The sequence below is a fragment of the Bombus huntii genome, chromosome 2 (assembly GCF_024542735.1).
Source record: "Bombus huntii isolate Logan2020A chromosome 2, iyBomHunt1.1, whole genome shotgun sequence".
Lineage (NCBI taxonomy): Eukaryota > Metazoa > Arthropoda > Insecta > Hymenoptera > Apidae > Bombus > Bombus huntii.
The window spans coordinates 4,420,462-4,445,557 of NC_066239.1; the positions used below are offsets into that span (position 1 = coordinate 4,420,462).

Genomic DNA, 25,096 nt, shown 5'->3' on the forward strand with positions numbered 1-25,096 from the left:
TTCTTAGTATCAACTCATAAATTTCACATACTCCGTAACTCAAAATCCTCAACAAGCGGTTGCTATTTTCCTAAGGCAGGCAATTGTACCCCCCTCCCCCCCCCCCCCCCCCCAATAATTTGAATAGATCAGCAAGAAGCAACTCAAAATCAATAAAAATTAAATGACTGTTTAGAAACGCGCTACAAATTCAGTCAGTTAATATTCATATTAATAAACATTTGCACTTTTGAGTACGAAATCTTTAAATCTGAAACTTATATAATAAATTCTTTATTGCTCGCAAATTCGATTCTTAAAGGATTTACTAAACTCCTAATAATTCATTTAATAATTTAAATTTCATGTAATAAAGGATTTGCCAATTTCTGTCAAATTTATGTTTCCTTAATATCAACTCATAAATTTCCATATTCCATATTCCATGATAAAAAAAAAAAACAAAAGGCAACACGAATTCAATTAAAATTTAATCACTTTCCAGAGAAGTGCAATAAATTTGATCACGCAATATTCGTAGCAATAAACACTCGCATCTTTCAATAGGAAACCTTTGAATATGTACTTTATTAACTTATTATTATTACTGCGATTCTTAAAGGGTTTATTAATTTCCTAATAATTCATCAGGCGCATCTTACTTTCCATAAATGTTAGAGAATTTGCTAATTTCCTGTGACTCTTAAAAAATTTACTAATTTCCTGATAATTCATCAGATGCATCCTATATTCTATAAATGTCAAAGGATTTGCTAATTTCCTTTGATTCCCCAAGAATTTACTAATTTTGTAATAATTCGCTAGGTGCACTGCACCTTTCCATAAACGTTTTAACGTATACCTTTTTTTTAATGTCTATATACAAATCTCGATATGTTCCTCAATTTACTTTCGCTCATCAACCATAGCAATTAAAGCTGATCTCCTGCGAAAAACCATGCCTTACGTACTCGACGTATCATTCCTCTTAATTAAAGACTGTTCGAGGCGAACAAAAACACTCACCTTCGAGTAATCCTTCTCGAGGTCGCAAAACGTGCTGCTGGCCGAGCTGCCCTCTGACGCGGGTTCGCTGCTCTCGCTCCCCTCATCCTGAAACGCGTTATTCCACGCTAACAGGATATCCGTCGCGTCCTCCGTGACTTTTTCACGATCATCGTCACCTAGCCGCGCCACTGACCTCACGATATTAATCACCGCCACGAACCCGATAAGGATCCACGTTAATTTACCACCATGCTATTTTTTTCTCATTATTGTCTTGTTATTATCGAGTTTACGAAAGCTCTAATCAACCATTGATAGTCGAAGCACAAGTTTTCATCTAATTCGAGGTTTCAACGAAGTCAGTTTCAGAGATTCTGTGAGTTTGTGTAGCCTCGTTATTAGCGATTGATCCTACGCCTGAGACCTTGCGTTTATCAAGCTTTATTCGAGACATTATCGCACAGAGTTTTGATTCATGTTGGATTATCTCGATGTTGTTTGCATGTGAGGATGTTATAAAAATGGAGTTTTAATTCAGAGTAGTAAAATTATATAATAATTCCGAGATTAAAGAAATTTATTGAAAATTTCACCGATTTTTTCTCTCTTTTTTTTAACCTTTTGCACTCCTATGTCGAGTGTGACTCGACATCGGTTTTTATCTCAGGAACTTCTTTGTCGACTCCCACTCGACATTCTTTCAGTCCCACCTTTTTTTTTTGTAAAACATGCGAAAGAAAACCAGGATTGCATCCTGGAAATTGTTTCAAGATATATCATACACTCAAAAATTACAAAATACAACAATAGTGTGAATAAAATTGGTATTTAAGTGAATTTTGTTTCTTACTTTATTTATTTAAATTATCTTATTTTTTAGTTAAAGTAAATTTCAAATAAAACACTTAAAAGCGTTGAGAGCTGCTGGTAACGAAATTGAAATAAAATTCGGAGTGCGAAGGGTTAGGAATCACCTAAATTTTATTCGTTATAGAATTTTTTTTAAATATTTTAGATAAAATTATTTAGAACAGTGAACAATTAAAAATTGCATTAAACATTTAATCGAAATTTTATTTATGTCATTAAGAAGGCAAATCTTGTCTACAATCAACCACGAAAGTTGTCGTACACTTTATCGAAATACCTTTCGTTTAAATCTTTCATTTAAGAAAAATTTTCGATTTAGATTTAGGATTTAGATTCAACTTAAGATTTAAGAAAGATGTTACAACATTGTATAATAACATATTTCTTAACAAGGTGATAATAAAATAACTTCTGAATAAAATTGTCCGTTTTGCAGGATATACAGTAACTTTTGTAACAGACTATAACTTTACTTCTTTTCCGAATATACTATACCTAAGCATTCTAGCTATAAATTGGACAATTTATTAAATAGTGTAATCCTTTTCGTTTGAAAAATATTTTTCTGACCTAAGTGAGTCAAAATAATATTATTTATACGATTATAGGAGATTAAAAAAATACTCGATTAATAACTATATCCTACCAATGATTTTTAGAATTCGCGCAATGGTCTCAGACGAATCATCGTCTCCGAATTATTTTGAAGAAATTAAGAAGAAATCTAGGATTCTAATACAGAATTAAATTAAAAAAACAGTACGTATAGTTAGTGAAATATTTATAATTCTTTCGTTTAAAGAATGTCTTACCGCAGATAGTCGCGCGGTTAGGTTATCGATATTTGAATGAGTTCAATTTTAATAACAACATCGGCTTGTTTATCTGGTCCATTGCTTTTTCCTGGCTTATCGTCGTCCATCATACTTATTAGGTTGTTAAAAAAGTTATTACGCTATCAAATTACATCTAAAAATTGCAACATGCAATTTAATAAACCGTATGTATAAAAGCGAGCAGGAAAAAGAACTTTGTAAAAATTCGGGCGCAGGCTGTTTAAACATTATTCTATGATCACTTGATCGTGCTCGATTTATAATGACCGAAATGAATGTAGACGAATATACATACACAAAATGAGGTACATAAACTGTGACAAACATTTTCTCCAAAATCGTTGCATATATGTTTTTAGCTTCGATTAAACAGGACAAGAGACTGATCGTTTTAAACGTAATATATCCTGAAAGCGATTCTTCGAGGGGATGAAATTTTCCAACTTCTCGATATTCTAAATAGAATATTCTTGAAAATTTGATATTTAATGTTTTGTTATTTGGATAACTTTTGTCGATCTTTTTATTCCGTATAGTTGAAGAATTATGACGGCAAATGTTGCGTGATTTTGAGAAATAGTGGAATGAAAATTCGAACGTTTCAAGTATACCTTACTAAATATACTAGCAAACGTATTATAATATATCAGATGTATTTAAAAATGATCATTTTAAACATTTTATATTAAAAGGATATGCTTACGTCTAAACCAGCGTTCATCTCCATGTCCATCATGATGATAGCAGAAAATATTCCGACTCTTGTTTTAAGCGAGATTTATCCTCCTCAAAGAAGGTATTGCACCAAAGTTTAACCAAAATGAATTAAAATCAAATTTAAAATGTATTATTATAAAATGCATGAAATGTAAACTATGTACACGAGGATTGTCTTTTGCTATTAAAAATCGCAAGTATGCTTAAGATGAAAGACGATGATATAAGAAGATAAGGAAAGTTAAGTATACAGGGTATCCTGTATCTGCTAAATCAGGATCACGATTGAACGAAGATTTATGTGTACTACTACTGCACAAATTCCACTGTGTAGTGAACAATGCAAGATGAAAGAATGTCCTATCCAAGGAGTCCAGTATCATAATTTCCTTTGTTGACTAGTATCCATGGTAGCCTTTGGTAGCCTCTAATTCCTTTACAGATACGGCGATAAATCAATATCCAGGTTGTTGCTACGTACAATGTATAATATGATAAAAAAAGGGAATACGTGTGCACAATGAAGGTACAAGTCCATGAATAACCCTTTGAGTGTTCGACTGACAGAATTCTACTTAAATGAGACTGTCGATGATCTTAATAAAAATATGATTGCTATCATTTTATGATAGCTTAAAATTTCGAAAATGAAGTAAACGAGAAAGAATTACAAATCTCTTATATTCTTTTGTAATTATGGAGAAACGATAATTGTGTATTTATTGGATATATGTTTTCATACTAAGAGAATATTTCCATACATATGCATAGAGAGAATATTTTGAAACGTTATGACAAGGAGGCACTATGACAGTGTCACTATGCTAAAGAGCCGAAAATTTGCGAGGATGTCGCGTTTTGCACGAAAATAACAGGTGTACGTATATGTATGTGTTATATCAGTGTACCCTGAAAGTGTGGAACATCGGAGTGTCGTGTATAGTGTAGTTTGTGGTGTATTTGTGCATCTGTTTATTCATGCGTTTATTCTGCTTATATCATGTACATTTGTTTCCACAATTATATTTTTCCAAATCACTATACCTTCCTTTAATTATCGTTTTATAAGCTTAAGCCTTTTACTAATGAGTCAAGCGTTACTTATAATAGCAATTCTATAGTTTAAAACATTTTAAAAAGTTGTGTACATATTATTATTTATAGTGCATATCGGACATAATCCAGAATTAATCGATCCTTCGACCTTATTCTTTGCCACTCAAAGGATTAAAGCAAGAACCGAGCGCAAGATCGAGATTAGCTAAATAGAAAAACGCATTGAACGAAAATATCATTGTATTAATAAAATTGCCAGCGTTCATATATATATATTAACATTTTACATCGTAACACTTAGTCGTATGTATATATGTATGTATGTATGTATGTATAGTATTTATATATACTAATTCTCCCATACTAAATTGTCTTAAGCTCTATTTTACGGTATTTAATATCTGGAGTCGTTCATAGTACGGAAAAAAAGAGGCCTATACATTCGGCATTGAACAACACCTCTTAAACACCTTGAATAACAAACTTTATTTACATTCACGTTCTTAGTGTGTCCCATTACCGAAATCACCATGTTATACTATATTCGAATATTGGCGAAACACGCAATATTACGAATATTCTCCTCCCCTATTACTCGTAATTCGCATACATACTAACTGCGATCCTCGTCACATGATCACGTTCAACTCTTGAATCTTTCGTTATCATGTCTATTAAAATATCCCCGTTCAACTTCTTCTTTCTTCGATATCGTAATATTTTTTACTGGTCGAAAATAGTCGAATCAAAGTTACAAACTTAGGTTACAAAATTTCGCCGTGGTGGATGGATGTCGTACTTTCGAGTTTCTGAAATTTGAAGATTGGGAAAAAGAAGAAATAAATACATTTAGAAGGGAAAAGATCATAAATCAGAAGGTTCTTTAAATTTTTAACTTTCGTCACAATTGAATGACATGTTTGTGGTTCTTCCGGTTTCAAGCGTGTTTTTATTAATACGTTGCGCTTTATTTCGTTCCCTGAACATTACAGTTCCCCTTTTCCAACATAGCTCGCTTAAGAAAACTTTCTTTCGAGTCTACCCTAAGGAAATGAACTCTAACGTACACGAAATGCGGGTGCAAAAATGCATAGCACGATTGATTCCGAAAAGCCAAAAGCATGGCGAAATTGTAATTTCCCAAGAGATTTTTATTTGAAAGAAGAAAGTTGTGGAGGAAAATTCGTTTCATAGAATCCAAGTTGAACGCAAGCCACGTGAATGATACACGCATACACGTACGCCTGGGCAAATAATATAAAAATAATTCTGAGGTACTCTCCGCTCCTCGTTAGTCAGAATTTTCTAGCTAATTGGCAGATCACGTTCGTCGCGACTTCTTTCTCGCCGTGGCACCCTAAAATGACACGTGACTTTGCTGGATACCACCGCGCTATCTTCTTTTTACTCGTCGGTTTATCCTTTTTCACTCTTCCTCTATCGCGTTTCTTTCTTCTTCTCTCTGCTTCATTTTTACTCTGTTTGGTTTAAGTTCGTTTCTCCGTCTAAGCACAGGCTAATATGCGACATTTAGGCACAGGGGAATTCCTGATTACCAGAACAATACGCGCATGAACGGGGAGAAAGAACAACTGGAGAGATAATTGAATGGAAACCTCGAATAAGGATCCATAACACATTTTGGTCGAAATTCAATTAAAATTAAAGTATAGTTCTACAGTCGCTGTCGATTATTTTAGTACAGTAGAACTCCATTTATCTGAATTCCACTTATTCTAACGGAATTTTAATTGAATTCACTCATCTGAACACAAGCTCCTATCGTGCGAAGGAAAAATAAAAGGTGGCGATGAGCTTCTATTATATGAACTCCAATTATATAAACTATCTGTCCCCTGACATGTTCAGATAAATGGAATTTTATTGTAACAATGATATAATTTCTATTTTCGATATAACAGTATTGACTTCTTTTAGAGAAAACTGAAAAAAAAAAGTAAAAAAAATTGAGCATTGCATGATTAATCATACTTCGTACCTCGTCTTTGTAGTCGTAAGGCATTAACCAACGATTCATAAGCCATGAACGAACCGCAATGTGAAATTCACGCGAAATGCATGCTTTTGTCATAACTTCGTACGCGAAGAATTTAACGACACTGTTAGTTCTATTCGATGATCGTTAAGTATTATTACAGGTCGTAAAATAGATAGCGATGAAAGTCCGATTAGATATGGTGTTTTGAACAATCGCACAGTGTGGCATTTGAATGAGGATTCGGGACAAACATTTTTTTAAATGCATATAACGTGCATATAACGTTTCCTGAAGCTCGATATCAGAGAATCTGACGCGAGTAAAAATCTACTCATCGCATCTTTGTTAGTATTTCCCCTGTTTCCTGGATCAGCTTAAATACCTTACATATTTACTTCTTATTATCTAAGCACACATGATGACGTTTGAAAAAATAGTGTCGATGCTGAAAACAATCTATTCATTTTTTCTTTTTTTTTCTTTTTTTGTAATATCGTGCAGAATTTGTTTAAGATATTCTGTCGAATATTGAACAAAGTTTTCGTGCAACTTGAAAAATTTCCTTGCCATAAGCGTGGTCAGAAATCCACTCTTTAACCACGCCACAGTTACGAAAGGATACCACTAAAACAATTAAAAAACACCCAGTGCAGTAGTTTTTGGCAGAAAAAATTATATAGAGACGTAATACGATACTTTCTTGACAAAGAGCAACCGAAATTACAGGATAGTTTGAGCCGTTTTTTTCTGAATTGCTCTTTAAAGATAGGAATGTTCAAGTTGGAAATTAAAGTTATACATATCTTTGCCCAAATTCCCCACATTTAAGGTGTGACGAACGCTATTTGACAAGGCTGGACAAACAAGAATGTATAACGAACGAGTGAGCTAATTTTTAAGTGACTAGGTATACAAACGATCGTTAGTAATTCTTTATCGATTTTTTGAGGGAATCATCGTTTACATTTATATTACTTACAGACGATGATATCGTGAAATAGTAAGATCAAAATCGAGCAATGATTACTTCGGTTTTCGTCCGCTATTTGCCACACTGTGGATCGATGCGATCGACTAACTCAGAAAGTGAAATTGGTAGATTGCACGTTTCTAATCGAAAGCAGGGTAACCACTGAATTCATTACGTAAGATCGCGTACACGTCGTTGTTTCAAAATCATTTGCCATTATCTAGTTTTGTACTCTATTTAATGCAGTTTGTCCTCCTTTAGAAATTCGAACTTTCCATTCTAATAATAAGGAATGAATGAAGTTTTATATAAGTTGGTAATAGTAAGAATAATTAATAGTAATTGAAATTAAAAGCTAGATACATTTTGTTTTCTCGTTATACTGGTATACTAAAATATACTTAGTAAAGCGCAAAGGACATATCTTTTTTTCATTATTAGGGTTTCCTAATAAATAAAATATTTCTTCTTAGAATTTCATAGAATAATCCAAGTTTCGAGCTAGTATTTTGCCACTTAGATATACCCTGTTTAATCATGCTGGTACTTTTCAAAGAAATACGTCTAAAACATTAAAATTGGCAAAAGTTTCCTTTCTATCTTGATTCTAATTCTTCTAAAGTAGATAATTTCTCAAACTACTGAATACGATTAAATTGTCCAGAATTGTATATATTTCCTTATTTGGCCAACTTTTGTAAAGATTTACATCTTGAACGTAGAAATTAGAACTTTTAAAATAATCGATGATAATTCAATCCTATTATTGGACTGAGTATACTACGCTATCGAGCGACTAATTAGCCAAGAAATTATTGTTATATGTAATATCGCATATGTAATTAATTAGATAGGAAACATTGGCAGTAATCGTTTTACGGTATATGAACAATAACTCATTCGAATTCAATGATTACCCTAGATAATTGTTATTTTCGTTGCATTTCATTATATCCTAATACGTCTTAAATAATTCTCCTTTAATAATTCTAATTCTATAGGATCGAACAAGCTGAGCCATTTTTATATAAAGATCCCTTGCTAAAGTATTTGGACCTTAAAAGGAAAAAACAGATAACAAAAAAAAATGCCAATTAGTTTAATTTAGAAATAAAATTAACAGTAATAGTAATAATAATAATTTTGAAATATAAATTCCAAACGAGGAAATTAAATATAAAACACTGTAAATAAATTGCTATTACAAAATACTTGTAAGTATTTCTAAAATATATACAACTAATTTTCGTTCTCAGAAACAAACTTTAATTTAAACAAAAAATTATTTAATAAAAAATGTAGATACAAAAGATACGCTAAAAAACAAAATTGAATTTTGTCTACATACAAATTATTCGTAATCTTTTATATCTAATTTCCTCAAACTTTTTGCACTTTTTGTACGCTATAAAAGTGTATTGTCCAACACAATACCTTTGTTTATTAATGTAGCAAATATCAAATATATAGACGAATTTGTACATAAGGTTACACGATGCCTTCACTAATCAGGATAATAAAGAAATAAATTGTTGCTCTAACATTAAACGAAGTCCAAACATATTAGTTGTGCGAGTAATCGAAATTGTAACACGTGGTCTCTGTACCTTTCATATCGCGAATTGAATAAGGTCACGCAATGAAATTGACACACGACACAGAGTACGGCGCCGTTTCACGAATTTTCGCTCCCATTATTCGTAAATCAGTCGTAAAACAAAATACATCAGTCGTCAAAAAATAAGTTTCTAAAATAAATTCCTCAAATTATTCCAAAATCGCTTACCTAATTCAAATCTCTTTTTTGTCAAATAAAAGAAATACAATTATAAATCAATCATTATCAAATAACCAAAAGTTAAGATAAATTTCAAAATTTGAACAAAAATAAAACACTTATTTTCGCATCTTCTCATTCTCAATTTTTCCAGTAACAAATTGTTCACATAAAATATTCGGTATTAAAACATATTTTATAATCGCATTGGAATAAGTAAATTTAATAATAACCCAAGAATACTGCCCAGCCCTTCCGCAGCTGCGTAAAGCACAATCGCTCAGCTCAGCAACAACTACGGCGAATCATCGAACCTATTATACAATATCTGAACAGCCTACAATCGAAAGCAGTCTTTTAAAATCGAAATCGTACACGGACAGCGGCAGCTGTCTAATTAAAACGGTCTCTGAAATCTACGATTCTCATGTTCGCATTGTAACAAATAAATTGCTGACAAATTCCCTTTCGACATTGTACCTATTCACTGGACCGTGTACCACGTATCATATAAAATGATCAAACGTTCCCACTCGTACATTAAACTCACTGAATGATGAGCGGATCTTTATGCAATTATATGTTTTTGTTAATATTACAGAAAGAAATGGTACTTAATGATATATAATGGCTTAAAGATATATTTCACCCATTAAATGTTATAACAAGCATGTACTTGCTTTTGAATATTTCTTATATTTTTGCATGTTATGTCCATTTTGCACATTTTTACATCTTTAAATTTTTCATCGATACGTAACGAAAGAAAAAATTGTTCACAATGTAATTGGAATAATTGTAACAAGAATAATTAAGTTTGCAAATTTTTGTTCGGTATTCGCTATTAAATGTAGTTGCATCAAGAATAGTGTAATAGTTCTTACAGTGGGTAATAACTGAAATAATAAATCTGACTATAATTAAAAAAAATGTCGCTTTGGACATTTCTTACATTTCTGCACCTGGAAATTTGCTATAAATGCATAAAAATTCGCAGTCTAATGTGATAAATTTCGGTCCATGTGATAGATATAAATATAAATATAAATATAAATATATATATATATATATTTATATATATATATAGAATATAGTCTGTGTGTTCATTGAAACTCGTATTCATATAAGAGGATGGTGTTTAATCAAAAGACAACTTATTGTCACGTAAATTTGGCACAGAAATTAGCAACAAGCCGCTGCACGTGTACGCTATGCTTCGAAGAATCGTCAGATCGTAGTACACTCAGTGTGATGCTAGTAAATATCGCTATTTAAAGCTTACGTGAAAGTCACAGTGTACGATTAACGGGTTTATAATGTATTATCACGATTCGCCAGCGCGTGTACTTCGAATGCCGGTGAAAAACGGAAAGTTCGCTCTCTCCCTTCGTTCTGTCACGATCATCACACAGTTCGCTTTTCTCTTGTACGCTCGCTCGCAAGTTTTCGCGCTATTTACAACAGTCGTTGATTCTCGAATCGCCGGTTCCGACCCGAGCAACTTTATACTCAATTGTCTTTCTAATAAAGGAAGAAAGTGGAGCAACAACGTTTTTTTCAGAACATATTTCGAGTGGAAGAAATGTAAATTAGTTGACCAAATACGTAATGTTTCGCATATTTCAATATACATTTTAATATTTCAATGGAAATTTGAAAGGGTTGATTAGGTTGAATTACGTTTGTGTGGAATAAAAATATTTCACAATTTCTCTTAATTCGTTTAAAAACTTTCATAGTTTTCTTTTTCCTTTTTTACATATTTCGATAGAAATTCGAAAGAGTCGATTATAGTTTATTAAGTTTTTACGTTTTAACAATTTTTCGGAATTTGTATTTATTCCTTATAATTTCTTGTATTTTTGTCCCACATATTTCAATACACATTCCAGCGGAAATTCCAAGAAGTTGATTAGATTGAATGAAAGTTTTGTGTCTTAAAGGTGTTTCGATATTTCTATCAATTCGTTTATTCGAGTATTGAGATTATGAGTATTGACATCGCGTTTGTCGTAGTAATTTCTCCCACTAAGAATACGTATTGATGCAAACGTCTCTCCTTCCAACGAAAGAGTTTCGTCGATAGAATATGATAGTAGTTTAAACAAGATCACGACCCACCTATCGCTAGTCCCATTGTCGCTGGTTTGATATTAAACATTTAGATACCGCTATTTGATCACTATCGCTGAGCGAATATTTGATATAATGCACAGTTAGCCGACTCATATGGGCTATTTAATTTCCTTTTCCTTCTTTTTTTCTTATTCTCAGTCTATGGTATTCGCATTTTCTCGCCGATCTTCATAGGCTTCTCCTTAATGCCTTTAACTATCTAAGAATCTTGCGTTCTCACCTAAAAAGAGTATATTCCAAAATTAGATACATATATATATATATATGTATATATGTATATACAATATATTAATACAAACATTTATATTTTATAACTCGATACCGAGATATTCTTTAACTCTCACAGCTATAGTGGGTGCGACGATTTGCTTTTAGTTCAAAGAATTGTACGATTTCGATATATAAAAGTAAAACATAATTCTGAAATAAATTCTTTTGCTGGTTCCTTTGCTAAAACTGCTTCTGAAGATCAAATAATATACAAATAAAGGAGTTAAGTGTTAATGTGAAGGTTAAGCGGCCCCTCATTTATACAGCAAGTCTTTAGACTTTTAATGTACAAAATTTTTATATTTGATTGTTTTACATTAGGTTTCGAGTATAAGCAGCGCAAAATTGCACTTCTCGCATGGGCCTTTTATCTTAAACGATGTTTGTGTCGCTTGTAGATTTCAAATAAAGTAGACACACCTCACGTCTTGTAACAAAGTTTATTTCAAAATTTCAACAAATTCTTACACTATGAATCACTCTGTTCTCGCTTGTACCATAAAACTCGTCGCATCCAGTATAGTCTATAGATGACTCTGACAATAATCTTCCCCCTTTTACAAACCGATTTAGTCCGATCTAATCAAGAATACGAATTGCACTATACTTATACAAATGTGTTATAAAATGTAGATATAACTTCTCATAAAGAAATATTTGTGTAGATCATTCATATGCGTTATGAATATTTAAATAATTATTAACAACTATTCTACTACAACTAAATATTTTAAAGGATATTAACTGGCAATGTTTATAAAATATTATTACTCGTTCAATAATACTATATACAGTACATTCACGATAAAATCAATATTTTACAATATAACAGATTTATAAATTTAGTAAAATGTAAAATAATGATATTGTTGGACAATATTTCACATATGTCCTCGCATTTTTTGCTCTCGTGTTTGAAGTTATATCGAACATTCTACAACGAATTCTCTGATAAAATATAAAACTAACGATTCTCGTGCAGGTAAAGTATGACACGATGAAACGAGATGTTCGATTGCGTATTTATATATATTATCCGTTATTACTAAGTGAACACTCGTAGTGGAAGAAGATAAAATTCAAAACGGAACGCGGACGAAGATAAAGGAAAAATAAAAAGGGAACAGAGACGAAATACAGGGAATACTCTGTGTGATATAATCGCACGTGTCCTAAATAAAAAGCAAGAATTGCGAATCTCTTCTTATCTTTTCTCCTTTTTTTTTTTTTTTTTTTTTTTTGTTTCTTTCGTTCGTTTCTGAATACTTCCTTATCACCTATACGCGCAAGTAAGATTAAATTATGGTACAACTGCTTTTGGAAATTAGCTCCTTTAGAATCGTTCGATCACATCGTGTAAAAATATTAGCGATGGGCGCCGATATACATATACTCTAACTGTACGGTTTTAAGTGCACGTAAGTATACAAATAGCGCAAAAAACGACCAAGTAGTGTCAACGTTCCTTCGATCTTCATCGATTCTCTCCGATTAACTTTCAACGAAGAACATTTCCGATTTATGTTCGCTTAATTTTTATTCTCAAATAAAAAGAAAAAAAAAGAACACAAATATTATCATGAATTTTCTTCACTCTCCAAATATACCAAACCAAATGAAAATCGAAAGTACACACCATCGACCAAAACATTTGTTAACACACTCCGTGTTTGTAACATTTATCCTGAAGGAGGCTCTATACGTTGAAATTTTGAAACGCGTTGCGACGCATATATATGGATATCCACATCTACGTCTCGCGATATATCTTACGATATACATAGATTTGTATTGGCGAATCGGTATCAAAATGAACTTGTATCGATGCAGAAATCAGGATTCCGAACATACTTTTGCAAGAAATAAATTTTCTTCCAAAAGAAGTCTTCTTTAATTTTTTATTTCTTACGGTCAACGTACTTCTTACTAATGAGAATAATACTGGAGTTGGAAACTAACCAGACACCTTGAACCACATGATTCAACGTATCACGTCGCAAATTGAGAAGATCGCGAAGGTAAACTGAAACTGATAAAAATTTCATGAAAAATTTCATACATAGCGACATGTTTCAACGTACAGAGCGGGCTTTAGAGAGGCAAACCTCGAAAGATAACTATTTTCGATCGTTATATAATAGTTAGAAGAAAAGGAAACGGATGCAACGATCCGCGGGCGCGCGACAACGGGCCTAACATTTTAAAATACCAAGTAAACGATTCATTTTCTATCATTCACCCTCGTCACACACCTCGTTGTTCCAAAGCTCAGCTCGCTGGCGTCACTGGGGACACCGTGAACGGCGTCACCTGATACAGAAAACACCTGTTGCATACCCTGACAGGCTTCGTGTGCCCATAACGGGGCAGGGGAACGTTGTTACTGCTGCAACGACCGCAGAACACCTTGCCACAATTTCTGCAATGGTGTCTGCGTCTCACCACCGTGAACCCTGCTTGACACGCCATACAACGAGGCGCGTCGTTGTCCGGTATCCAAGCTGGTGCCCTCTCCACACACTCCTCGCCACGCTCGGTTATGGTCGCTACAAGCAAGATTATCTTGTGTTAGTAACTATACGAAATTTTTAATAGATGCATTTATGTACAACCAAAGAAATATTATATTATAACTAAAGATTATATCTATATAAGGCATGTAACAATTTCTGAAATGAGTTCCAATGCTCGTAATTCGTGATCCGAGTTTGCAGCAATAAATAAAAAGTAATATCAATACTATATAGAGTATGTTAGAAATAGATAGCCAAATTTATATGGTATAACTATGGTACATATATGGTATCGTATCCCACGTACCCTAAAATTTTCCTTTTTGAAATGTAAACTTTTCCCGTTTATAAGGCAGCATCGTAGGAATGCTTAAAAATTGAAGTGGAATGCTTACATTCTGCAACATGTGTTTTGCACTAACATTCTAAACACTGTCAAAAGTAGGTATTCAAAGGCTCCTGCTGTATATTCTGATGGTATTCACTTCATGTAGCAATAAACTGGTCTTTTAGTATTATCAGACTGTCAATAGGATTATTATCGTAAATTATACTTTTTCGATGACCTCGTAGATAGACAAATCGCTCATACCCGAAGTGAATAACTGTGCAGTCGATATTAACCCGGCCATCCAGGTAACTGCCTTATTTATCAGATAATTACGTCTTATTTATCAGTTAAGTAAACTTATTTACTGTGACATAAACTGCCTTCGATAGCACGATAATTTATTCTAAACACTAAATTATTTCTGAGAGAAGAAGTGTTGATAACGCTCGTAATATGGGGACAGTTAATCATGTCAAATTTCAAAGTATATATACAAATTTATATCTTGAAAAGAGAAGATTTTGAAAATTTCACGAGGCAATACCTTGTGAAAAAATAAGAAGAAAATATAGAAGAATGTTTATTCATAGGACGTTTTCGAGAAAATCGAGTTTGTAAATTTATTTTAAACTTTATTTTGGAATTTTATTTCAAGCTTATTTTCCTCGAAAACAAAACATTTTTGGAAAAAATTTTATTCCATATATTCGACTTATTTTCACGTGTAGAATAACGTCCTGTCGATCATTTATTTGTCCAGTCTGGAATTAACCATATTCAAGTACGCTTGACAAATCTTCAAATTTGATTTTCTTGAAAACGAGGAGTCATAATACGAACAGGTTTTATTCTGTTTTCTTCTTATTTTTTTATAAAGAATCATCTCATGTCCGCTTAAACATGTTATACGGCCTGATCGGTATGATCCATTTTCATTCCTTATCCGTAAAGTAAATATGGTATTAATGTTTGGTCACCTTTCTCTGAAACACGCTGTATAAAATAATATTCACATCATGGTTTGTTTAGAATTAATTAGCATTTCAAGATCAATTCTCCGAGGGTGAACATAATATCTAATTTATTTTACTATTTTACTAGGTGTTGCTATTGTTTGAAATATTTTCTGGAAAACAGAGCGTGTAACCGTGAACTTTCTCCGATATTAATATCATCAAAAGTAATGATAAAGATACACACTATATAGAGCAACAGAACTGTTCAATTAAAATTAGAAGATTGTATATAATTAAAAATTAACCATCGTATAATCATTACTCGGCTGTATAATTTGCAATTTAATTTTATTATTAGTTCTTTAAAAATTCATATACCACCTGTGTGTTAACGAAACGTGTAATGAAATTATATTATAGTGATCACTTATTACCCAGATAATTTCGATACATCCAATTATTCTTTGTTCGTATCTAGACCCCACGCGTGTTTCAATACATACAATTTTCTTAAAGTACAGATATCAGGCTTATGAAAAGTTGGGCATAAATAAAGGAAAGAATACGTACACGTATTATGATCGGCGGTGATGGCAGTCTCTTCCAAATCGTCCTCGTATTCTTGTAATAAATCCTGTCGATCATGATTTGTAACCGTATCATTCAACGGACTTGTCACATGATTTTCAGATACTGAACTTTCATCCTTTATCTCACCGTCTTCTACGGTTTGACTACTGTTCATCAGGAACACACACTTCAAAATATTGCGCAGATCCGATGCGAAATTGGTCTGCAATTGATCTGCCACACCGGCTATACAAACGAATAAACGATGAACGAGATCCTCGGATGACCTACAAAAAGGATTAGCAAGGAATTAATTGCCAAAGAATTTATAATCAAGCGATTGAAACAAAAACAAAAAATTAAGAATCATGAAACGAAGAAAAGCAAAATAAACTTTACCGAAATTTGGCTCGAATCTTGTAATTGTTCGCAATCTCAGCTGCCTGCATAGCCAAGGCTATCTCCTCGTCGTCCTGACAATCGCTCTGAAACTCGCTGGTTTCCGAGCTTGAGTCACAGCAACTCGAGCAGCTCGAACTGGACCCAACATCCGGCTTATGAACCAGAATATGATCCGAACTGACCGACTGCGTCCCTTGAACTGTGGATGCGTTCACCAACCTCACAGCTCGCGTGGCTTTCTGCGTGTTATTGTCTTTTTGTATTCCATACGACACGGTCTGCATCGTGACCGGCGAGATTATCTCGTTTGCCAGGCCGCTTTTATCCGTTCTTGGTCCCAAACCATCGTTCATCAGTTCATTAGGACTTCTATTTCCTAATTTTCTCTTGGTCTGCTCCGACCTGGGATTAGCTCGTTCGTACTTGTCTCTCTTTTCAAAGTCTCTCCTCTTCATTCTGATAATTTGCTCTGACCTAGATCTCCTATGATCGAGAAGCTTTCTATTTTGCGGAGACGAGTTTCTCTGAGCTCTGGAAGCGATACTAGAAGTCCTCTGGCCTGATCCAGGCGTGCTGCGAGTTTCGAAGTGCTGCAATCGCGGACTAGCGTGAGGGCTGCTTCCAAAATTAGGCATCTGCCTGGTGTTCTGGCTGGGATGCAGACTTGCTCCGTAACTGATCAGCCTAGGATTCAAACAACGATCCGTCGAGTTTGATCTGGAGCTCTCCGTGCTCGCTGACGAGCGTACGTTTTGAAAGTTCTGCATCCTGCTCTCCTGTATCCCGTGATGAAGTCTTTGCCCGTTCCGTTCGTGTTTACGTTGATGCCGTCTCTTCTGCTTCTCGTCCTTCATTTTCTTCGACGTTGTCATCTTATCCTGGGTATACTGCTCGATCTTCGAGCCGATCTTCTCAATATTCTGCGACGTGGACGGGCAGTTTTCACACTTCAGGTCGCTCCAGAATTCTTTCCTTGAAGTAGACGCGTCAATGCTTAAATTCAGATTTTCCCAATTTTCTGAATAATTGATCTGAAAGCTAGACTGGTTCGAGTCGCAGACGGAAATCTGCCCGTTGCCGTACGCGACTCCAACGAACTCTTCGTTCGTCCCATCGAAGTTCGACGATATTCGTGGAATGTTTTTCACAGCCTCTGTGTTGGCCGCGTGCAGATTGTGCACCTCGATCGAGTGGTCCAACGACGCGACTGTCTTCACGCTTCTTAGACTACAGACGCACGAGTTATCCGATATCGTGGAGCTCTTTCTCTTCGGTGAATTCAAATTGGAACAAGAATAACTGGTATTCTCTTGCGTGTCTTCGTCATCTAATCCGTGCTCGTCCTCTTGGATCTCGTTGGCGAAAGTCTTCTTCTCTTCGGGACTTTTATCGTACAAACTGGTATTCTCTGATGAAATCACCGTACAAATTCCCGAGTCAGTCTGCTCGGAGATCTCGTTCTGACACTCTCCATCCAGCAACAAATTCGATAACGTTTTATTCGCCTCGGATATCAGCTTCTTCGAATCCAAGTCAGGCAAAGAGTTTTGAATGTGTACCGTCTCACCAGTCACGTTGTTCTCGTGCGACACTTGGTTCAGCAGGTACTGCGTTTGAGGGATTTCGATGTGATGATCAGAGTTGCCTAAAATCTCGGTGATATCCGAGGTGATAAATTCGTCTTGCTGTTTGTGTAATTGTTCGCCGCATCTATTCTCGTTTACGCTTGAAACACTATCTTCTGGAACGACCTGCTCCACCATCGAATCTACCATTGAAACAGGACTCGCGGGACATTCTATTCTTCTGGAGCAAGGACTATCGTCGCAAGATAAGTATCTACTGCTGTTCGAAGAGCTAGCTGGCTTTTTAATATGATACTGCACTTCGTCACCAACACTTTCTCGTTCACTGGATGTCCTCGTGTTACCGTTACACCTCACAGCTTCTTCGTACCCGTTCACGGATATGTTTAAGCGATTAGGCCCGGTTTCTATCATTGTTCCCCGGTCCTCCACCTCCTGATCGCTATTTCCTTCTGTCAAACGGCTTTCTTCCTCTAAGATTTGAACCACGTCGTCCGCCACCTCGTCCATATTGTTCCCCGTGTTTCTCGTCACTGTGTAAAAATCTACGATGAAGTCTTTACAGTTCGGATAACCGGTATAAAAATTGTGGACGAACTCCTCCAGGTCGGGAATGTCCTGGCACGCGGACGATTTTGACGACTGCGTGATGGGACCCGGCGGCTCCTCGTTTGAGCACAGCAGTTTCTCCAGCATGTAGAGCTCGCGGTTGTTTAACGTCCAAAGAAGTTCTCTTATTTTTAGGAGAAGCGACTGTAACGGAAAGAGAAACTACCTTTAATTTTGCAGTGATTTTGGTTTATCTTTCAATTGTTATTACATGTTCATTTGTCTTATCTTAACGAAAATTCTTTAACTGCTCTATTAAATAAATCTATCAAATTAGTAAAATAATAAAATAAATATATTAAAAAGAACGCTTGCTTAAATTTTGCGTTTGCCAGTTTTTGTTACTTAACCGTGTAGATATTTCAAATATCTAAGAATTCATGATAGAAAAAAGTGGACCATGTTTTTGTAGAATTATTTTGAAGTTACATTTTCTAAACGTATTTATGACAGTGGGCACATATCTGAGATACGTTTAATTCAATTGGGATGAAATGTTGGTTATGTAAATAAACATAATGGATTGAAGTTGAAATACGTGATTTAAACGTGCATAAAACGAGTGATATATGATAGCTACAAAATAAAAAGATCGCATACGTTCTGTACTTGAAAATTGATGTCCAACGATGTCTTGATAAGAAATCTTCTGGCGTTAACAAAAATAAGAAGTATGTAAATAGTATGGCTATATAAAGGAAATTAAAAGCCCATTGAAGATAACTCTAATTATTAGTATTATTGTATTTTTATATCTGACTAAATTAAATCTATTTATAATCCGCTAAACTTACTTTGAAGGAAGAAATCGGAATCTTTCATTATCTATGAAAGTTCGTCGAACTTTTAAATTATGCAATCTCTGCGCAAGTCGTAATTTTACATTCAACGCTGAATCACATTAAATTGTCGCGTAATCTATTTTATCTATCCAAAATTGCACGAAACTTGAAATCAAAAGTCGAAGTTACCTCGGAATTTTGAAACTTCCATGCAAAATATAATGATTTTCAATTATCACTACTGCATTTTCATCGATTCCTCTGCTTTCGTTTCTTCCACATCAAAACTATCAAGATTTATTAAAATAACGTGTTCCATATTTTTTACGATCGAAGACTACAGAGAAGACCAAGAGAAGAGAAGAAAAAGATAAATGACATGTTCTATCTTTTTTACAGAAAAAGTTTCAAAATTGTGTAAGTGATGCTTAATTACAGCCGACTGTAATCGGCGATCTCCGCTTACCCTAAAAGGTCTAAACACTTCGCTGATGTTGTCGGGGGAATTGAGGCACAGAGGGCCTCCAGGCGGAGCCAAGAGGCCAGAAACAATCGCCAAACGAGGAATAGTAAACATCAGAGCCGGCTCGTAATTATCTACATCGGCCTGGCTGAGCAATCCACGTTCGAGAGCTCTTTGCAGAGTCTCCGAAAATAAAACGCAAACGAGCTCCTGCTGCTCGTACTCCTTCGTCGATTTCACTGGCACCATGGCGCCCACATAGCACAGTTCGAAATCAGCGAACAACCGGTCGAAGATCTTTAACGACTCGATCAGCTTCTCCAGGGATGGGTCCAACGGGTATTGCGTCTGAAAAAGGTACTAATCAATAGAAAAGTTAGGTGATTAGTATTTCAAATAGAAAGTATCATTTTTTGAAATAGAAAATATTTGATAATAACAGTATAGTTATTATTTTTAATATTATTTATTGTTGTTTAATATTACATTTAAAGGATTCAGAGAGAAAAAGACAGGGGCAGAGACAGAAACAAATAGAAAGGCGCAAGTTAGTAACAAAAATGAGACAAAGAATTATCTAAAATATTTTTTGATGAATTTTTAATTCTTTATTTAATTTATTGTTTAATTGATTTAATGTTTGTTATGGTATAGATTTTTCTATTAAAACCTAACTCAACGTCAATAAAATATGTAATTACATAACATATTAAATACATTAGTAATTCTAAAATTAACTTCATATAACCCGTAAAAAAATCTGGGAACTATATTAAAACGGACATAAAACGTTGGACCATTTAATTAAATGCAAATATACAAGATTCAGAAACTGGCTGGCCTAATTACTCTGTTGTCTCGCTGGAATGATTCCATGTTCTTAACTCGCGCGAAAGCATGCATAAATTTGATTCACCCACTACATTGTTTTTACTGACAATGAATCATTGTTTTCCTATAACATTTCAAAGGTTTACTTGCTGCCAAAAACAATATTATGGCTAAACTACGGATGTTTACGCAATTATGGGAGAATTAAATATGCAACAATGTACTGAATGTGTATTATTATATGCAAAAATACACAAATTATGTTTTCATAATAAAATACTTGTTACGATAATATCTAATAATATCTAGAGTGGAGAACAAACTTTTATTCAACCACACTATTCATCTCACCTCTCTTCGTGTTTGTATCCCTTTAAACGTCTTCTTTTTCAATTTTCAAATACATATTTTATTTGTGAAAAGTATAAAACAGATTAAATATATCGCGGCATATAAATATATCGACTATCGAAACTAAACGCTATTTAAACATCTATTATATGCATATATATATATATATATATATATATATATATATATATATAAATTCAAAAAGAACATCAGATTTAAGTTTCGTTCCTTTACTTGTGTCTTCATAAAAACATGAATTTGCATAACGTCCGTTCGGTTATATTCATACAATCGTGAACTCAATATTAATTACGTTTATTTATTGACACACATTTGTCATTCGGACACATCAACGATATACGATGGATTATTAAATAATGAATGGAACGAGGGAAAACAGAAAAACAAAATAATACAAATCATAATGCTTCGATTACGAGAACCTTTTTTATTTAAAAAAATGCCGACACACGAATAATTACCGTGTCCTCGAAAGATCGCACGAAAGAGAAAGTTGCATGTACTCAGCAATGCAGAGTATGTGTTGAAAAGCAACTTTAAAGCGTGCTTCTTGCACGACAAATTTCTACAGAAAGTGTGTTTCACTTTCGTAAATCAATGGACAGGATATAAATATTCTATAAGCAATATTTAAAGAAAGAGAGAAAAATTCTGCAAATTTAAAGGTTACCTCACAATAAATAAAGTTTATTTTTTGATAGAAACTAGAGAAATGAAAACAACACAATATAAATAAATACATACAAATTGATGGCTTTCTCCTTTCCGCAAGAGGATTTTTTATTTCAATAAATCTCATCATTTCAATATTTCTAAAGTGTGCTACTAGAACTACTCGTTGATCTTACCATAAAAGTGGGCAAAGTGCAAACGGTTAATATGGCTGTCATATCGAATGCCATAGGCAAGGATTCAAGTCCGGAAGTCCAGAGCCTAATAAAGTACACGTTCCTACGATTAACCTGAATATTTTAGGGTTCAACGTTTGCTCCAAATGCACTTACGTAATTCTCGAGATCGACAGACAGAAAGGGAAGGAATGTAGAAATAGGACACGTCATACTATCATGATAAAACACATATTTTAAAGAAACAACATCTAATCATCCTATCGGCAACGCGAACTTTTCAAGCTCAAAGCATACGAGGAACAGACTAATACGCGGTTGCCATAATTCGCTAAAGTCGTGTAAGAAAATCATATAATATTCAAATATTCAATCAATCAAATAATATTCAATTCAACATTCTGATTCTTTCTCCTTGTATCCTCGACTTTTTATGACAGTCGATGATTAGGTTTTGATATTTCTATCTTCTCATATACATTGCATAGTGTGTCCACACGTCCAACGTAAAGTCAACTGTTTCTTTCCTGATATGATTAACAATTAACGAAAGGACGAAATTTAATCAACGACATTGGCCTATTAACAAAATCGTTTCAAAATAAGCATATGTGCATTATCAACTAACTGTGTAGTACTAATACGTACTAGTCTAGTACTAATCTATAACAAATGTGGAAAAATTAATTTGTCACATAAGTGGACGAGCCATCAAGTTCCGAAAGATATACAGAACCGCGATAATTTTAATACTATTTATTTCTCGCCAAATACAACATTGCTTAGCCAAACCATTGTGCTAATTAAAAATATTCTTCACTTCTCTCAATGAATATTATAATCTCACAAAATCTTAAGCCGTTCCTTTATAACACCCTGTATAACTAAATCCGAGCCTATCAGCTGATTCGACATAAAACGATTAGGCGACCCATCGTTAGCACTTGGATAAGCACGTATAATAAATACCTTCAGGTTCATGTGACCTTTTAACGCGTGCTCTCTGAGCAAATTCCTGACGATATCCAACGACTTAGTCAAAGCCCTTGCTAGCGGTCTCATGGCTGAACTTTCAGCCTCCCTGTTCATGATCGAGGACCCAGCTGCCAAGCATTCAGCTCCGAACCACAGCTGTCCAGCGAGATTCTCCTGCATCACGTCGTCAGGAAATTTCACCCTGAAGTCTCGGTTCGCCCTGCTCTCCGGAATCAGATCGTCCATTATTTGACTGCATATCGTTAACACTTTGTCCTGACAGTGGCGCAGCTGGTTGACCAACGTGGTGCATCTTTCTGGCTCCTGACGACCATCGAACGAGTCCAACTCGCAAGCGACCGCGTTCAAAGACTCGTCCGCGTAGAAAAACTGAGCGAGCAAGCTCGTGTCGTCCCTCTGTAACATAAAGACGCATTTTGTTAGAAAGTCCCGTATTGCAAAGTGTGTTTTAATATCAGATTCATCGGTCGGTCTAAACGACCGAGATCTCAGTTGCTTATTATAAGAAGTTTTATTTTGGATCTCGTTACATGATTTTTCAAAACATTATGAATTTTTTTCGTTATGTACATACGAAAAACAAGAGACAAAAATACGTTCTGTTAGAAGGTTCTATGGATAAAGGTATTTTAACTTCAGATTTATCAATTAGCCAAAATGACTGGTTTCAATTACTTTTTATTTAAAAAGTTTGTTTTGGATCTCGTCGCGTGTGTTTTCAAGTAACTACAATATATATAAATGATATAATTATATATATTTTATCAGATTGTCCGAAAAGTTTCTTTTGTTTTATAAGGAAATAATAGACACACAATGTTTTTTGTTTTCTATTAGTTTATTGAAGTATGCACGAACATAGTAATAGAAATAGAACGAAATGGAGCACACTTAATTCAATAAAATAATATAAAACAAAAATTGTCGTTCATCTATTATCACCTTATGAAACGAAAGAAACTTTCCGGACAACCTAATACAAATTCCTCTTTTTCTGAGGCATATATACACGAGGTATACTTTAATACAGCAGAAGTTACGTTAACTGGTTACGAATGAATTGTATTTGGCTTAGGAAATGTAATTTTTAGAAGCTTACAGCGCTGTGTCACGTCAGTTGTGAATACTATTTCAAATATTTGAATATTACACTAGCTCTTCCAAGTAAGAAAAGTCACTTCCTCCAAAAATTCCATTGACCAAAGTAATTCAGAGTGTAGAAAGGACAAGGTGCTCTGCTTATCAGGGACGCTAAAACTTTAGACTAAGGAATACAAATATACAATCTAAAGTTAATATTTATCAATAACGATAAACTGTACATTTGAATCGTAATAATTATAATATTGTTTTGTAATAGCCAAAGTATGTGGACTCTGTTCAATTAGACTCTGATTTACATTACCTTAAAAATATTAAATTATTATAAAATATTAATATAAAAATTACCTTAAAAATGCTATAAATGTTTAAAGTTTTGTTAAAGATTTGATCATTTCATTTGAAAGGAATAAATGAAGTAAAATTCCAATATTTTGAAATCATCGTGATACAATTAACAATATGGAAGAATCGACATACGTATACCAATATTTATTTTTAACTGAATGCAATCAGAACATTTTGTCACGTAGTGACTCGTCCTTTCAACACGATCACGGAAAAATTTCCAAGATATCTTTATTGCATTCGAATATGACCATGGAAAGATGAATTAACAACGACAAAGATTATAGTTTGCTTGTCTCGTTGTGTTACGTTACATATCTCGAGCTTTATCAGAAGACATGTTTAATTAAGTTCTTCGTGTATTCGCGAGGTCATGAAGGCTACGTGCCTAGCCAATCATTATCACGTAAAAAAATTCGATAAACGCCCTAACACAGAGATAAGCTTCCGTCCTAGCGTACTTCTAAGAACGTATTTAATTATTTCGACGATATCATTTTTCCATTTTTTTTATTCACACGATCGTGCATAATTTGGAACTATTAATAAACCATAATCTTGCATAGTGAAATAAAATGTTTCTTTGTTCGTTACATTTCTCTCTCTAAAAAGGAAGAAAAGTAGAAACACTAACAATAGAAATTAATCCTATGATTTTTTTTTAATACTACTTACATTTATAAAAAAAAACTATTGCTTCGCTATTAAAGGATTAGTTTAGTAAATGAATGTATTACAATCTTAATAATCTATAACAAAATAGTTGTTAC

General features: G+C 34.0%; 1 protein-coding gene across 2 annotated transcripts in view; it reads right to left on the bottom strand.

Annotated features, from left to right (window-relative positions):
- Positions 1-4,688: 4,688 nt before the first annotated feature.
- The window catches only part of LOC126878036 (lateral signaling target protein 2 homolog), a 53,126-nt gene continuing 32,718 nt past the window's right edge, over positions 4,689-25,096 (bottom strand). Inside the window, exons 2-7 of one of the 2 annotated variants that reach the window (XM_050640414.1) lie at positions 22,851-23,273; positions 19,834-20,178; positions 16,388-18,729; positions 15,989-16,275; positions 13,871-14,164; positions 4,689-11,568 (exon numbers count right to left, since the gene is read on the bottom strand). In XM_050640414.1, coding sequence (XP_050496371.1) covers positions 13,887-14,164; positions 15,989-16,275; positions 16,388-18,729; positions 19,834-20,178; positions 22,851-23,273 — 3,675 coding nt within the window. In that variant the 3' untranslated portion in view covers positions 4,689-11,568; positions 13,871-13,886. Of the gene's footprint in view, positions 11,569-13,870; positions 14,165-15,988; positions 16,276-16,387; positions 18,730-19,833; positions 20,191-22,850; positions 23,274-25,096 lie in introns of both variants that reach the window. The other variant, XM_050640413.1, reaches the window with a different exon arrangement.